General features: G+C 37.3%; 1 protein-coding gene across 4 annotated transcripts in view; it reads right to left on the reverse strand.

Moving 5' to 3' along the window:
- Positions 1-7410: 7410 nt before the first annotated feature.
- OCIAD1 (OCIA domain containing 1) overlaps positions 7411-15819 on the reverse strand; it is a 23648-nt gene continuing 15239 nt past the window's right edge. For 2 of the 4 annotated variants that reach the window (XM_007456095.1, XM_007456094.1), the window contains exons 7-9: positions 14874-15049; positions 10653-10805; positions 7411-7930 (exon numbers count right to left, since the gene is read on the reverse strand). In XM_007456095.1, coding sequence (XP_007456157.1) covers positions 7893-7930; positions 10653-10805; positions 14874-15049 — 367 coding nt within the window. In that variant the 3' untranslated portion in view covers positions 7411-7892. Of the gene's footprint in view, positions 7931-10652; positions 10806-14828; positions 15050-15819 lie in introns of all 4 variants that reach the window. The other 2 variants (XM_007456097.1, XM_007456096.1) reach the window with 2 other exon arrangements.

The raw sequence follows: 15819 nt of genomic DNA on the forward strand, positions 1-15819 counted from the left end.
TCCCTCAGGAACAGTTTACGTAATTCTGGGAGGACTCACTGGAAGAATTAATTCAGAGAATGATAAACTTCAGGGCTTTAAGGGAGCTCAGAGGCTGCCAATCCAACTCCAAGAGTTGCATTCCTCTTTTCCTGCCAGGTTTTTTGCATGAAAACAAACTCTTCCACTGGGGACCTTTTGTCTTTATGACAGATTGAGCCCTACATGAAAACTTCCCTTGCATCTTTGCATTTTCTCAGGAAAATACTTTATATATGTGTCACCATTTATATACTGGGGGTGTTTGTGTACTCGTTTGCATTTTACTTACATCTTGAAACCTGTACCAAGGAGGTAAAAAGGGAAACCTCATTGAAAGTTAACGCTTGATATATATTTTATTTTCTGTATCAAAAATATTTGGAAGTTTTTATTTTTACATGAACATTATGTGTATGAAATGGAGTAATTTTGACCAAGTCTCTTTTTATGTTACATATCCTGGTGTTTTCCCGTCGATAAAGTTCTATTTCTGTAAATCAGAACGCAGAGCCAATATCCTAGCTTCTTGGATGCAGTTTAACTTCTGGCTCCAACAATTAGCAATTGGTGACTCTGTGTTATCTCAGCTATTGCAGACATTCAGAATTGGGAACTTTTATTTCCTGCGTTCCAGAAGATGATTTCCCAGGGATCAGAACATTTTCACATTGATAAGCACAGCAAGTCAACGTTAAAACCCATCTTGGGGTAGTGGGGAAAGATGAATCTATCATTGTTAAAAGGGAACATTGTTTTTAACTGCTGACATCTTCATAGTCATTCTGACTCCAACTGGGTTTATGGTTTGGGCTCTCTGATTTTCCTAAGTGGATAAGTTTTTATTAAAGCAGTTTATCACAGTGATCTTAGTGCGAAAGAAAATCAGTCAAGGAAAAAAACCTGGAAGGTCACCTAAGAAGTCTTGAATATTTTGCTGCATTATCTGTTGTATATATTAGGAAGTAGGTATCTGAGGGATAATGTCTGTTTTTCCAGGAAGACATGTTAAAGGAGCAGCATCTATTTGTCTGTTAGCATTTAGCAGTTACCAGCACCCATCCCCAAGGTGGTCGTAAGTTTATAAAAGCAGTACTTCCATGATAAAAAACAAAAACAAAAAACCTTGGCAAAGAACAAGAAAAAATTGTAGATAAACTTGCATAAAAGAAAGAAGTGATGAGACTACATGGTAAACGTTGGATGTCTAACCAACTTCATCGGCAAAACTTTCCTTATTCCTTGTTGGACTGATGTTTAAGAATGAAGAAAATGGAAAATATTCTATTATTTTACATTTGGTTAATGGAATTTAAAGTGTAACATTTAGCTACTTTATCCCTGGATGTACCTATAAGAAGAGACAAACTCGATATCTAAAATAAGCCTTGTCCTGCATTTGTACTTTACCTAGACAACATTGTAAAATGTTCTTAACAGTGGAGAATGGCACTAATAAGAGTAAGGATGATCCTTATCCAAACCAGAAAACAACATCGAAGTGGTTTATTTTAATTCCATGTGACACTCCAGTGATGCCAGAAGTGTGTTTCTGTCTTGGGTTACATATGAATGGATGACTAGAAAGGATTCTGTCAAGATATTTTAAATTCTGAGACATTGCTCAAACGTTCCCCCCACTGTTAGCTAAGGTGACCATTTGTTTCTAAATTTTGCTTCTCTGTGATCCTGGAGTTCAAAAGTTATTGCTGGAGTTACACTATATTCTGCATGAAATACACAGTTCACAATTTAAAAAAATAGTAGCAAAATCCTTTTATGTCTGATTCATTTACCAAAATAGATCAGAATTTCCAGTATATGTTATATATTATCTATGTGTAACTATATATAATGATGTAATGTATATGATGCTAATATATTTTTAAAATCCTCAGTTAAGCAAAGACATTCTCTTCCCATGCTGTCAGAATAATTTTTCTATTTTCTGTTAACATTATGACCGTAATAATATTTATATTGAATGACTTGATTAAGTAATGAAAATGTCATTGTAGGTAATTTTCTTGATATTTAAATAATGCAATTTGTTAATCAACAGAAAAATTTTCCACTGTGGGACTCTGCACCCAGAATTCAACTACAGAATTTGATTTCATAGACATTTAGAGTTGGTAGAGATTTCAGTGATTAACCCAGAGGCTACAAAGTCCAGGACCAGACAGTGTAACTGAGTGAAGCTGCACCAGTGGCATATTAAACACCAGTGTATTCCTCACTTCCACACATGCCAGTACGTGGGCCCACTGTTGTCAAATCTTCCAATTTTTCAAAACAAACAAGTGCAGGTTTTTGTGTGAAATGTCCTGGCTTAAATGTTCAACAATTGAGTGCCCACTCTGTGCCAGGCCCTGTCCTAGGTCCTGGGAATATAACAGTGAACACAACCAACAAAATTCCATCTCCCTGGAGCTTATATTCTCATCACCAGTTTGTGGCTTGAGAGCCAACCTAACCTCTGTGGAAATCGCCTGACTGTGGAAATCGCCTTTGTTGTCTGGGCAGGTGAGTTTCGGTACCTACATGTGTACTTCCAGGGGAAGGCCCCCTGCTGCTTCACGTGCAACCTAGTACACTGCCCAGAAGCTAACCTCTTCAGTAAGGTCTGTGGGAGCCCAGGGTTCCCTCCCTCCCCATCTAGACTGGAAGCTCCTCCAGGACAGGGAGTATATCTTTTTTTGTTGTTTTTAACTTATCTCTCAATCTTCAGCCCCGGAGTGAGTTTCCAGCCCTATCACATCCTGGTCTTGGGACACCCTTTGGTTTGTGGTGTCCTCACACACAGCAACACCCCAGAAATGGACTGACCAGTTCAGAGAGCAGAATTAAACAGGCTTTTTGTTTCAGGCAGCTGAACTGATAAAAAGAGTAGTTCTGTGTCCAGCCCTGTGCTCAAATTCAGGCTCCACTACTTACTGGCCACCTGACATGGAGTCAGTTATTTATCTGCCCTGGGCCTCAATTTCCTCATCCATAAAATGGAAATAGACTTACCTGACAGGTTGTGCATGAGAAGTAAACGAGCTAATACCTATAAAGTGCTTAGAACAGTGCATGGCTCAGAGTAACCGTTCAATGTGTAACCGAGCAGGACTCTATGGGGCCTTCCCAGGAAAGACTTCATGTCCTCCACCTGCCTCTTGTTTGTAGAAAAACTTTAGCCTCCTAGGCCTTCCCTGAGTTACAAAGAATAAATTTAATCAGAGAAGTGAGAAAATGCAGGAACAAAGGAAAACAGTCAAGCAAGACAAAATAATAGTTGTACCATTAAAGTAAGGACCTTTAGTTCCTCCTCAAGGGCTGTAGATAGTATTCTGAGCCACGTCCTTTGAGCTGTTTTGCAGATACTAAGACCCCACCAGGTGGAAGGAGTTAACTGCATGCTGACCACAAGCACGTAGACCCCAGATGGGTTGGAACCAGACAGTTGATGATGTGGACTCCCGATTACCTCACCACCAACCAATCAGGCTGAGTAAGATCTCCACCTGTCCACGCCATGATGGTTCAAACTGCTTCTGACACAGATGCCAAAGGACCACACAGGGGCAGAAAAGAGGTGGCGCCCCAGTTCCAGGAAGACCCTGCCTATTTCCAGAAAAGCACTGCATATGCCTCCCCTCATTAACCTTGCCCTTAAAAATCTAACCTCAATCGTCCCCTGCGTAAGAAGTTGATTTATGACCTAAGTTCCCAAGTCTCTATTCTCTGGCCATTGAATAAAGCTTTGATCTCAGCTTCGACCTCATTTTTGGCTGCATGAACCCCCAACAGAAAAAGAACCTTCCCCACTGAGGCAGGGGCCTGGGCTGGGCTAGGGCTCAAGTGTGGTCCATACAACCTAATTTGGTAACAAATGGATATTAGCTATCATGACTACTACTGCTGAAGTCCACATGTGTGCAATTGTGTCACACCTTTGGCCCCTGCTAGGCTTTTTCACATGACCTACCTTAAGTCAGTTCTCCCTCTTTCATGCTTATGCATCTGGTTGTTCTGAACTTTAGTATAACTCATTATACACTTACCACTTTTCGATTTCTTGATGCTATTTTCAGGCCCAACTATCTGTACTTTTCAGTCCAAAATTTGTGATTCAACGGTTGAGTATTGTGTCACCTGCACTGAAAACTATTGTTTAGCCCTTTGGTTTCTTAATGTATAGTGTTCATGGTTAAGTGTGCAAACAATCTTTGTTGCCTGAAGGACTGTCTTGAAGAATTTATTACAAAATATAAACCTCAGTCATTTGGTTTATTAGAGAGATTCTCTCATCTCTAGATGTGGGTGGGGCAAAAATGAGGGTGGAAATGGGAAGGTGACAAAAGAGGAGGGACCTGGGAGGTAGAAGTTAACGATGGTGGGGAAACATATCAAAAAGGAAGCTCCCTGAATAAGGTTTTGAGAATCAGGGCTGTCACCAAAGACCTTATGATTTGGAAGCCCAGAAATGGCTTCATTCAATAATTCCACAAATATTTTTCAGGACCTACAATATGCAAGGCAACGTGTTAGAAGAAATAGGGATACATACATACATACATAAGATAGTCCCTGCTTTCAAAGAGGTAAGTGCTGGAAGTAAGATATGTAAATAGATATAATACAAAGTAATGTAATGCAATGTCTGTGTGAGACAGACACAAGCTAAATGCCTTTAGAATTTAGGGGCAGCATTTGTTACTTCTGTTGCCCTTGTAGATTGTATTACTGGCCCAATTCTTTGTTTTTGTTTTGTTTTGTTTTTTTTTGCGGTACACGGGCCTCTCACTGTTGTGGCCTCTTCCGTTGCGGAGCACAGGCTGTGGACGTGCAGGCTCAGCGGCCGTGGCTCATGGGCCCAGCCGCTCCGCGGCACGTGGGATCTTCCCAGACGGGGGCACGAACCTGCATCCCCTGCATCGGCAGGCAGACTCTTCAACCACTGTGCCACCAGGGAAGCCCTACTGGCCCAATTCTTTACCTCTCCTTATATGCATGGTTTTTGTCGTGTAATTTTGCATTTCTTTCCTACTGTGAGTGGGGCACACTTACCTCTCTCTTGACCTTGGGCTTGTCCGTATGACTTGCTTTAGGCAAAATATGAGGCAGAAAAGGTGTGCCAGTTCCAAATTTAGGCCTAAAGAGACCTCTGTTTCCACTTAGGTCTTTATAATGACCATAAGAACATGCTTGATACTAGTTGCAGAGGCAATAGCCTGCAGACTGATCCATCAGTTCCACAGTTGACTAAAATCTTCTCTCTATAATAAATCCCTTGCTCTTTATCATTCAGAGCAACTCTACTTTTCTATCAAACTCTAATACAGAAACTGGGTGGCTGGAAGTGGGGAGATGCCATAACAAAAACCTAAAACATGTGGCATTGGTTTGGGGAACAAGTGGCAGATGGATACTGGCAGGACCCTGAGAAGGTTGTTAGTGAAAACCTGAAAGGCCTGGATGAGGGTGTTAAAGAAGTCTGAAGAGCTTCCAAGGAGGCTGTCAAGGAGGGATTAGAGGAAAGAAAGGAAAACATTATTGGAAGCTAGAAGAGACCTTGATTGTGCAGTAGAGTTCAGCAAAACTGTCACCTGTGGTAAAATGGAAAATAAAAAATGTACCTTATAAACTTGATCCAGCTATGATTTCTGGGCAGTGCTGAGGGTACCACCTGGCTTTTGCTAGCTGTCTAAAGTAAAGAGAGGAGAAACACACCATAAGGAACAAATTACTCCATTCTCAAATGTGATTTGGAGAAAATATAAAGCCTCAGAAGTCTTTTAAGGCAGGAAAGGGTTCTCATATTCAGAAATGGCTTCCAGGCAAATATCAAATCCAGAGCCGGGCCCTAAGATTTGTTTCAGACCTGAGAAAGATGACAGTGCCTCAGGACATTTCAGACACAAATGGCCTTTACAAGTCTTGAAGGCCTGACTTTGTGGACCCTGCCCAAGGCTTCCAGGAATCTTAGGGATGTTGTTCATTAGCCTCACAGGGAGTCCAACATAGAAGAGACTGTTTCCAATAGATTTATGGAGGGCTTTTGTGTTAATTGAATGGACGTAACAACTCTATAGGTTTAAAAACTTCTATCAGCTTGGATAGGGATAGTAGAAAGAGACCTTGGGATCTCTAACTCCTATGGGCAGGAGGCAGGCTGAGAACACTACTCAGTGGCAAACGTGATTTGTGGGAAAGGATGACTCAGGACAGGACAAAGAGCCATGGAGAATAAACCCTGGGGGTTATGCCTAAATCCTAGTCAAAGCAACAAGTTAATAAACTTAACTGTTAATAGACAACTGACTGGTGTATGACTCTCATTCTCCCCACCCTCCTTTTAAAATGGGAAAGTCTAGAGAAGCGATGTTATTCCTAATAGGAATTTGGGGCAAAGAGGGGAGATTATTTCTAAGTTCATAAGTCTTCAGACTGAGAGGAATGGTACTAAAGGATCTTTACCCAACTACCTCATCTACACCTGGACCTGATTAGATGATGAGCTCCTAGACTTTGAACTGTCATAATGGAGGACCTGGGAAAAGTATGAGTTTATTTTGCACGTGGGAATGGTATGAATTACTGTGGTCAAATGGGGGACTGAAATGATAGCTCAGCATCTTCCATCCCATGTGTTCTTTTAAAAATGTGACTAGGTGGGGAGTCTACACTACCACTGTCTAGCAGGCTTATGAAAAAATGATACCACATGACTTCTGAGGGAAGGTCATAAACAACAGGCAACAGCTTTTGACATGCTTGCTGGACTCACATTAGAGCCCTAAGTGGTCATGTAAACAGTCTAATGGCCCTGAGCACAGAGCCCACACTCACCCAAGGAGAGACACAACGAGGTCCTGAAACTAAAAGCCCTGGCCAGCCCCAGCCTAGCTCCCTGCTGTTTCCACTCCATCCAGCATCTGACTGGAAACCTAAGAGACCCAGCGCGAAATCACTCAGCTGAATCCTTCCTTAATTCCTGATGCATAGAAAAATGGAATAAATGATTGTTGTTTTAGGCCACAAAGTTTGGGGATGATTTGCAGCAGTAACTAACTGAAACACTATGTTTCTAGTAGAAATGTAATACGAGTAAGTATAATTTAGATGAGACCACAATTTCATTTTCCATTCACCTGAACCAGAAATATTAGGTTAATAATGAAGAGTATACCAAATTTTTATTCCCCTGGAATTTGCAAATTTTTCAAACATTGCTTTTTTAAGGCATTGAGCTATTCACTGTATTCTGCTTTATTTACCTGAGTCACATTCATCATATCATCATTAAATATTCAGATGACTATTTCCTATCCCTACAAAACACCATTTACTTATAATTGTACTTAAATAAGACTGCAAACAATAAAACCATAAAATCAATGAAGATGCATGTTCCTTTATATTTTATTTACCATAAAGAGAATACAGCAAACACTGGAGTAAGGCTTTTTAATAATTTCTGATGTAAAGTTTAACACTTAAAATTATGTTTGCTCCCCCCGCCCCCAATTCAACATGCAGATTTCATTTATTTCCAGATACAGTGATTCTAGAGCATTACACTCTCTGGATAGTTTTATAACAGAGCATCCTTGCCCTGTTAATACAATTTCACAAACTATGTACAATCATGGTATACTACCATCATTCAAAGAGTTCCCCCAAATGAATACATTCATACAATATGAACATTAAAATGTAAGTTTTTAAGACATCATCTTCATAAGCCAAACCACAAAAACCCAGGTTCTAGTTTTAAATGTGTTTATGAAGACTGCTGCTGAGCTCAAAGCATGCAGATGTTCATGACCACCTAGATGAAGCTGGATATATTGAAACTCCTTCAGTAGGTCCAATGATGCAATTTTTCACTCATCCCAAGTATCTCCATATTTGTTTACTTTGACTAGGAAAAAAGCACAAATAATTGATGATTCCAAATAGTAATACGTAAAAGGCACTATTTTATGTTTGCTATTATTATGATTTAAAGTTATGTTTCTCTCTGATTTGAATAAATGTACATGAGAGTCAAACTGTAATTATAAAAGGGGGCTGGCTAGACTTTTGTGAACTGGAGGTTAGACATAAATTCTAATGCACTGTATCAAGACCTTTACGTAAGTATTAGATCTGCATAACAACCTCATAAAGAAAACACAATCCCCATTCTAAGGAAAACAGATTAGTAACTTGCCCAAGGTACAAGCTTAATCAAACAGGTAGAACCGAAGTTTGGACACAGTTATGTTTAGGTCCAAAGCCTGGGTGCCTTTACAACTTTACTGCCTAAGTGAGTGTGGTATACATTATAGCACACAGAAAAAAGTTACCAGCAAATGAAAAGTAACAACAATGATAAACATTTGAATGTTGTTCTTCACAAAAATATAGTAATAGAAATGGTCAGATTTGATTAATTTAATCTCTCCCAGGAGCTGAGATACCAGTACAAGAAGGAAATGCTCTCTAATATTCTTGCATTTTATAAGAAATTATATTTTCAAACATGTTTTTCTGTCTTTCCTACTTTTACTTTTAGCCTCTCTTCTACATAGCCTTCACCTGTGAACTGTAACTCTTCAGAAGTATTCATAACAATGTAAAGAAGCAGTTATCAAAATATAACTAGGGACCCCTTCCCCAAGACTCTTTCAGTAAGTCTATGAAGTCAAAAGTATTTCGTTATTATACCAAGACGTTATATAAACTTTCCCCTCATATTTTGCCTTTTCCCCTTGCTTTCCTTCCCTCATGTGTATAAGGCAGAGCTTCTGGCAGAATTCTCATGAAGCTACATGATGTGTAGTGACATCACTGCTCTGACAGCTAATTGAAAATGTGCTTAGGTATTTAAAATTTCTGCCATAATTTCTAATTAGGTAAATACCAATAAATATAATCCACATAAACTGAAAACTTTTTTTTTTTTTTTTTTTTACATAAACTGAAAACTTTTAAGTGACACTTTCTGACATAGTGAATCTACATTGTACTGTCAAATTTCTGTCAAATTCTAAAACAGAACATCCTAGAAAATCACAAAGTGTTTCATAACTTTTTTCTTTAAATTATATAAAGTGCCAAAAAAAAAATCAACTTTCTTTTTACAAAGAAAAAAATTCTTTCACTTTACTGTGTCACATAACAGAACTTTAAGACTGTTCACAGCCAAAACCACAAATGTCCAAATTCAACGAATGCCACACATCTACAATATTCCCTTTTCTTAGCCTTGACATGCAACAGAAATGGTTACAAAAATGAGAAAACTACCTGCCTGCCCTCATGGAGCTTACAGTCTAAATCCTCAAATTAATTAGCAGAAAAGAGTTCTGGTAAGTCTTTACATATTACAGAGTAATGACCACTGAATGCATAAGGTTTAAATTTTTTTTTTTTTTTTGCGGTACGCGGGCCTCTCACTGTTGTGGCCTCTCCCGCTGCGGAGCACAGGCTCCGGATGCGCAGGCCCAGTGGCCATGGCTCACGGGCCCAGCCGCTCCGCGGCATGTGGGATCTTCCCGGACTGGGGCACGAACCCGTGTCCCCTGCATCGGCAGGCGGACTCTCAACCACTGCACCACCAGGGAAGCCCTACATTAAATTTATGACAAACATTAACAAATATTATTGATTACAAATCTATTTTAAAGGTGTAAAAAACAATAACATGACAGAGGTGGATCACTGTTAAAAAACAGATTTCTAAATGAAACAACTACTAACAATTAGAAATAAAACTGGCTCTAAAGGAACGATCATAATAAAAAATACTAAGGACTTTTATTTATTTTTGCATCCTCTGTGGCATACTGACGCTCAAGAAGGTACCAGGGATCTATTCCCTCCTTTGATTTTTAAAGTAGTAAATAGAAAACCTTTAAACAATGACACATCTTCTAAAATTCCTCAAGAAAGACATCATAAAATTCTATATTGAAACAGCTTCAAGCCCCTATTCAAAATGACCTCTTTTGTTAGCAGTAAATTTCTGGAATCAGAAAACTTACTTTGGGTAATGCACAGCTGTTCAAAAAGGACTTAAAAGAAACTGTCATTTAAAAAATCTGTATATATTAATTAATTATCGAGTAAAAGTACTGTTAAAAAAAGTCAAACTCATTTTTTGGAAATGCCCTAAAAACTGGTTTGTAAGGCATATAACTCTATCTTGACTTCACAGATATATAAGAAAATCATTTTATTACTCAATCAGGACTCTGTGGTTCTGCCACAAGTGGCATTACAGCCACTAGGTCACCAGGTCTGGTTTTATGCAATAGATGCATCACTTGAAAAATGATATCAGTTCCCAGGGTGGCTTCTCATAAGGGAAAATAGTCAAATGTTTGTATAATTTCTACATTGTATTACAAAACTAGTCTTACCGTCTTAAGTTATACTACTATTTGGACTTCATTATTTTCTAACACAAAATGGCCTTTGGAACACTTGAAAAAAGGAAGACCTAATAACTGCTAAGTAGCTATTCTCTAAAATAAAAAATGTTATTTTGGTTAATTGCTTGAGGCATTAAATCACATGTTAGTATAAGTAAAGTTTTTTAACTAATGCTGCAGTTTCCAATCCTAAAGCGTAAAGTGATTCAGACTAGACTATCATACCTTCTTTTTTTGGCATTCTTTCCTGCATAGGCCTGACTGAGGGGTCAGTCTTATGTGTTAAAGTAACTTCATATGACTCTCTGTTCTTATTCCTTAATTCCTCATATGTTATATTTTTTCTTTTAGGACTTTCTTCAATGTTGGGATCAGGTCCTAAAACAACAAACAGTTAATAAATGGTGATAAAAGGATGTGAATAAATCCAAAAGCAGCTAAATTTTACAAATGCTCCTTACCTACAAAAAAAATAAAGTAAAACAAAGGATCAAATTATTACCAGCATTCCAAAGGTACTGTATTTTCCCCAAGGTAATTATAAAACTGAAATCTACTCCCTCTTATACTTTGAAGCTGTTATTTCTAAAATTTAAAATATAAAAAAAAATTTAAAACTAACCATGGCCAGAAGAAGAATGGATATAATATAAACCAGCACAATTCACTCATTAAAATGCCAGTGTTCTAAACTGGGAAGTTATTCATACAGCTTATATAAGTAAAGAGAAATACATTCTACTAGTGACAACTGAACAAAACTTGACATAGTATAGATTTTATTTAGTAATATTTCCATAGTTAAATGTTCCTGTATCCAGAGTCCATATATGCAAACAACTCCAGTTATTAAAAAGATATTTATCTTACCCTCTTTATATTTAAATAAAAACACTTGAAAATAGCTATTGAAAATATTACATAGCCTTTAATCAGAGTATACATCATTTTCATATTCAGGTCTAATGGATGCAATACTGAGGCAGAAAAAAGTGGCAACTTTTACCTGGAGAACCAGCATTTATTCTTTCTCTCTCCCAAAGAAAATCAAAGTATGATTATGTATTATCAAAGAGCCAAACACTGATATAAAAATAAGGAAATGGTTATCCTTAATACTAGTTGACAGGAACATATATTGAACATAGTTTATAAAATAGACAGCAAGGAAGGCCATATAAACATTTTTAAAGAAATTAACCAATGCTAACATAACATTCAGTGAACTACTTAACTCTCAAAATCTAACAGACCACTCCAAAAGTAATATTTTTCAGAGGTTTTTAATGAGACAGAAATTGTGCCTATCATTTTAATAATATAACCATATAAACTAAAATAAATTTTAAAAAAAACAGTTTTTGTAAGTGGTACTATTGTGCAACTCAATGGTAAGATCCCAGTGAATAATCACAATTTTCAAAACAACATAACTATACACTGAATGCATTCAACTACAATCTTTTATTTTACTACAAAATATACTTGCACTGATACAAAGCACAGAGCATTTAAATTTCTAATTAGTTCTAATATTATATAGCATGGTTGAAAACCATATTTTTCTTGCTAAAAAAGAAAAGTATTAAAACTGTATACCGGGTTTAAAAGCACTTTGCATTTCATTAGTAATAAGTAATTATTTAACTCATTTCCCTTCACCATAAATGATATTTTTTAAATTCTGAGGGGAACAGTATATACTAGATTAGTAGTGAGGAATTCTAGGTTCTCATTCCCAGTCTGCCGACATTTAATGAATGTCCTTGGGCAAATCACTAAACTTCTTTTGAGTCTTGGTTTTCTCAATTGTGAAATATGGAAGTTTGAACTAGATGATCTATCACTAAAGTTCCTTCCAGGTCTAATACTTTTCCTTGCCAAAAAGAAAAATATTTCATTGTTCTGAAATTCTGTGACAAATAATGAAAACATAAATTAGATAGAAGATTAGGGAGAATTTTTTCCACTTGTAAAAGCCAAATGAAAATATCTTGCATTGTGTAGGGAGCATGATTTACTGTAAAGAGCTGGAAGGAACAGGAAAATATTAAAAAGCGTTGATTTAAATCTAACTGTAACACACTACCTATAGTAAGTCTCACAGCAACTATGAAAGAATGCTTCCTGCTTTGGAAGATTAATAACTCTTTCAATTCCTGGTAAGAGAAAGCAGAGGACAAATAGGACAAACAAAAAACGAGGATGTCCTGGTTAATGGAGGACTGCAGCTGGGGCAAAGCAAAGGAGGCCACTGTGGGCCCATTTGGGGAACTAAGAGTGGCAATCTTGAGTTAAACAAGGGGGGTCAGAGTAGCAGAGCATGGATGGATGGATGGCTGCAGTGGAGGACTTAAAATATATTAAAATTTGGGCCTTGCTGTAGTCTGTGGGCAGATACAAAAGGACTTTTTGTCTGTTTTCATTTGGCAAAGAAATTATGTAATGTGGAATGAAATTTTCTAATGCAAATGCAAGGAAGGATGCAAGACATAACAAGGAAAGAGTTGGTGCGTGGCTAGAATAGAAGTAGAATGGATTTGAACTTGGGAGACTGGGGAAACGGGAGATGCAGTGAGGGACAAGGACAGCTGACTCTGGAGATAAAATAATGTCTTTAACCATTCTTCCTAAGCTGCCTACCTCCTTCCCTTTCTGACTAATCAGATGTCTTTGTTTCCAACCATTCAGGAAAAAAAAAAAATTAGTTGAAGATTAAGAGACTATCAACAACTTTCATCCACTTAAGAATATCTTTAATTATCTTAACTTCCATTCTCTCCTGTCTCTTCAGTTAATACCCCCATCACCAACCTGGACTCTTGCTCTAAAAGCAGCACTGTCCAACACAATTTTCTATAATGATGAGAATATTCTATATCTATATCTGCACAGTCCAACACAGTAGCCATTAGCACATACGGCTACTGAGCAATTGAAATGCTGCCAAAGCAACTGAGGAACTGATGAATTTTCAATTTGATTTGATTTTAATTAAACAGCCTCTTATAGCTAATGGCTACTTTATACCCTGACCTACCTAGAACGCTTTCCACATCATTTGGAACCTTACTTGACCTATAACCAATGCCTCTCTTTCCACTATATCCCCTCCCTCCTTTTAACCTACATATAGAATCAAATCTCTCCTGTCTTCAACAAAAGAAACGAAGACCCAAATGTTCCTTTAACCTTGTTTATTCCCCATAGTTACTGGCTGATTGTACTTATTTCAAAGCACACGTTTTCAAATACCCTATGAGGTCGACAATCCCTTCTCCAAACCCTCAGAGTCAGAAATACTTCAAAATTCAGAGTTTCTCAGATTTTAGAAAAACATTACCATATATATCCCTTATTACTTAATGTCCACTGAAGTAGCAATGAATAAGCGAACACAGTATTTCTACAACAAAATCTAGAAAAATTTTGTATTAAGATAAATAAACATTATCAATAGAGTTATATCAGTTTAGCTCAGGGCTTAAAATGAGTTCAGGTCAGATTTTTATCACTAATTTAATTATTTAAAAACCTGTTTTTTTAAAAAGCATTTTGGATTTTAGGATTTTAGGTAAGCAACTGTAAACTTGTATTTTCTATTTTTAATTCATCTTTCACTGCAAATTAGACTGAAGAAAGCAAGCAAGGAAGGAAGCAAGAAAGCAAGCAAGCTAGCAAACATTTGTTGAGAGCCTATTACTTTCCAGGCATTACTTCTGATTTCTGTATTTCATCTCACTCCCAAAGTTCTTTAAGGGTATTATCATCTCCATTCAAGAGATCAAGAAACGGCAGGGATCACAAATTACAAATTACTTGCCTAAAGTTACAATAGCTAGCAAATGTCAGTAATTCATATCCAGGCCTTAATCCAAAGGTTTCACTTAACATTATGTGATCTTCAAAACTAGTATTTACACAAACTTCACAAAGCACTTTCACATGGATTTTCTCACTTGACAACAGTTCTGTAAAACAGGTGATCATTTTTCTCATATTACAAAGAAGCTAAAGTGGCCTTTAAGACCACACTACCAAGTGTAACATTTTTAAAGCCTCTCTGTGGCACAGTTTATCATTTCTTCTTTGCTATTTCACTAAACACAGTTAGTATTTTCTAGTATTTTCAATTAATGGAACATATTAATAATTTATCTTTGTATTTCTATATGTTCTAGCAGACAAAGAGTTTCTCAGGGCCAAGAACTAAGTCTTATTCATCTTTATTTCCATACCTAGCAGAGTGCCTGATACCTATTAGACCTCAAAAAATGTTGAATGAAGGGAGAATGAATTCAAATGAACAAAAGAGCAAACAAACATGCTGAGTTTAGGCTGATGGTGGAACATATAGGTGATATCCAGCAGAAAAGGTCATCAAATAAAGTTTATACATACGTTGGACCATAAAATGCTGAAATTCATTTCAAGAGAAGTTTCTACCTTGGGCAATATGATCAGTAATACCAGTGGGAGTAGATTCATTCATAGAAGAACTGAATGGAATTGGCTCATAACGAGGAAGCATCTCTTTTTCTATGTTGCCTGCTTCTGGGGATGTCACAAAAGATGAATGACCACTCACGTTTGAGTCATATTTTGACTTCTGAGAATAGTACCTGTAAAAGAAAATCATACTGTATAAAAATCACGGGTTATTGTCTATACCTTATTTAAAGAAGTGTGTTATGGTATGAAAACTAGTCATTTTCTAAAGGAATCATATAATTTTAACATAGTTATATAAAACAGTAAAATAAAGTCAGTTTCTGCCACAAAAACATTAAAAATATCTTCTGGGGCTTCCCTAGTGGCGCAGGGGTTGAGAGTCCACCTGCCGATGCAGGGGACACGGGTTCGTGCCCCGGTCTGGGAAGATCCCACATGCTGTGGAGCGGCTAGGCCCGGAGCCATGGCCGCTGAGCCTGCGCATCCAGAGCCTGTGCTCCGTGGCGGGAGAGGCCGCGGCAGTGAGAGGCCCCCCCGCCGCGTACCGCAAAAAAAAAAAAAAAAAAAAAAAAAAAAATATCTTCTGATGCACTTATACAACTTAAAAGTTGTCACTCTTACTATAGAGAAGAGAAAATATATATCCAATTTTCTAATTATTAGGCTTTAGACATCATTGTAATGTGTTTAAAGTTCTTGGAAAGAAAAAGTACTTCAGATCAGAAAATATGTCCATTTCCCACATTAATTGGAAAGTTATTTCCACAGGTAGCAGTCCATATAAACACTATTTTGCTGAAGTAGATGTAAGTAATACTAGCTTTCATGGGACTTATGCTGCTTGCCATTTATGATAGGACAATCTACCAAATCTACTTATTATTTATTTACCTACCTATCAAGACAGACAGATTCATTTATCTATACTTACACAATTTCC

The sequence above is a fragment of the Lipotes vexillifer genome, unplaced genomic scaffold (genome assembly GCF_000442215.2).
Source record: "Lipotes vexillifer unplaced genomic scaffold, Lipotes_vexillifer_v1.1 scaffold42, whole genome shotgun sequence".
Lineage (NCBI taxonomy): Eukaryota > Metazoa > Chordata > Mammalia > Artiodactyla > Lipotidae > Lipotes > Lipotes vexillifer.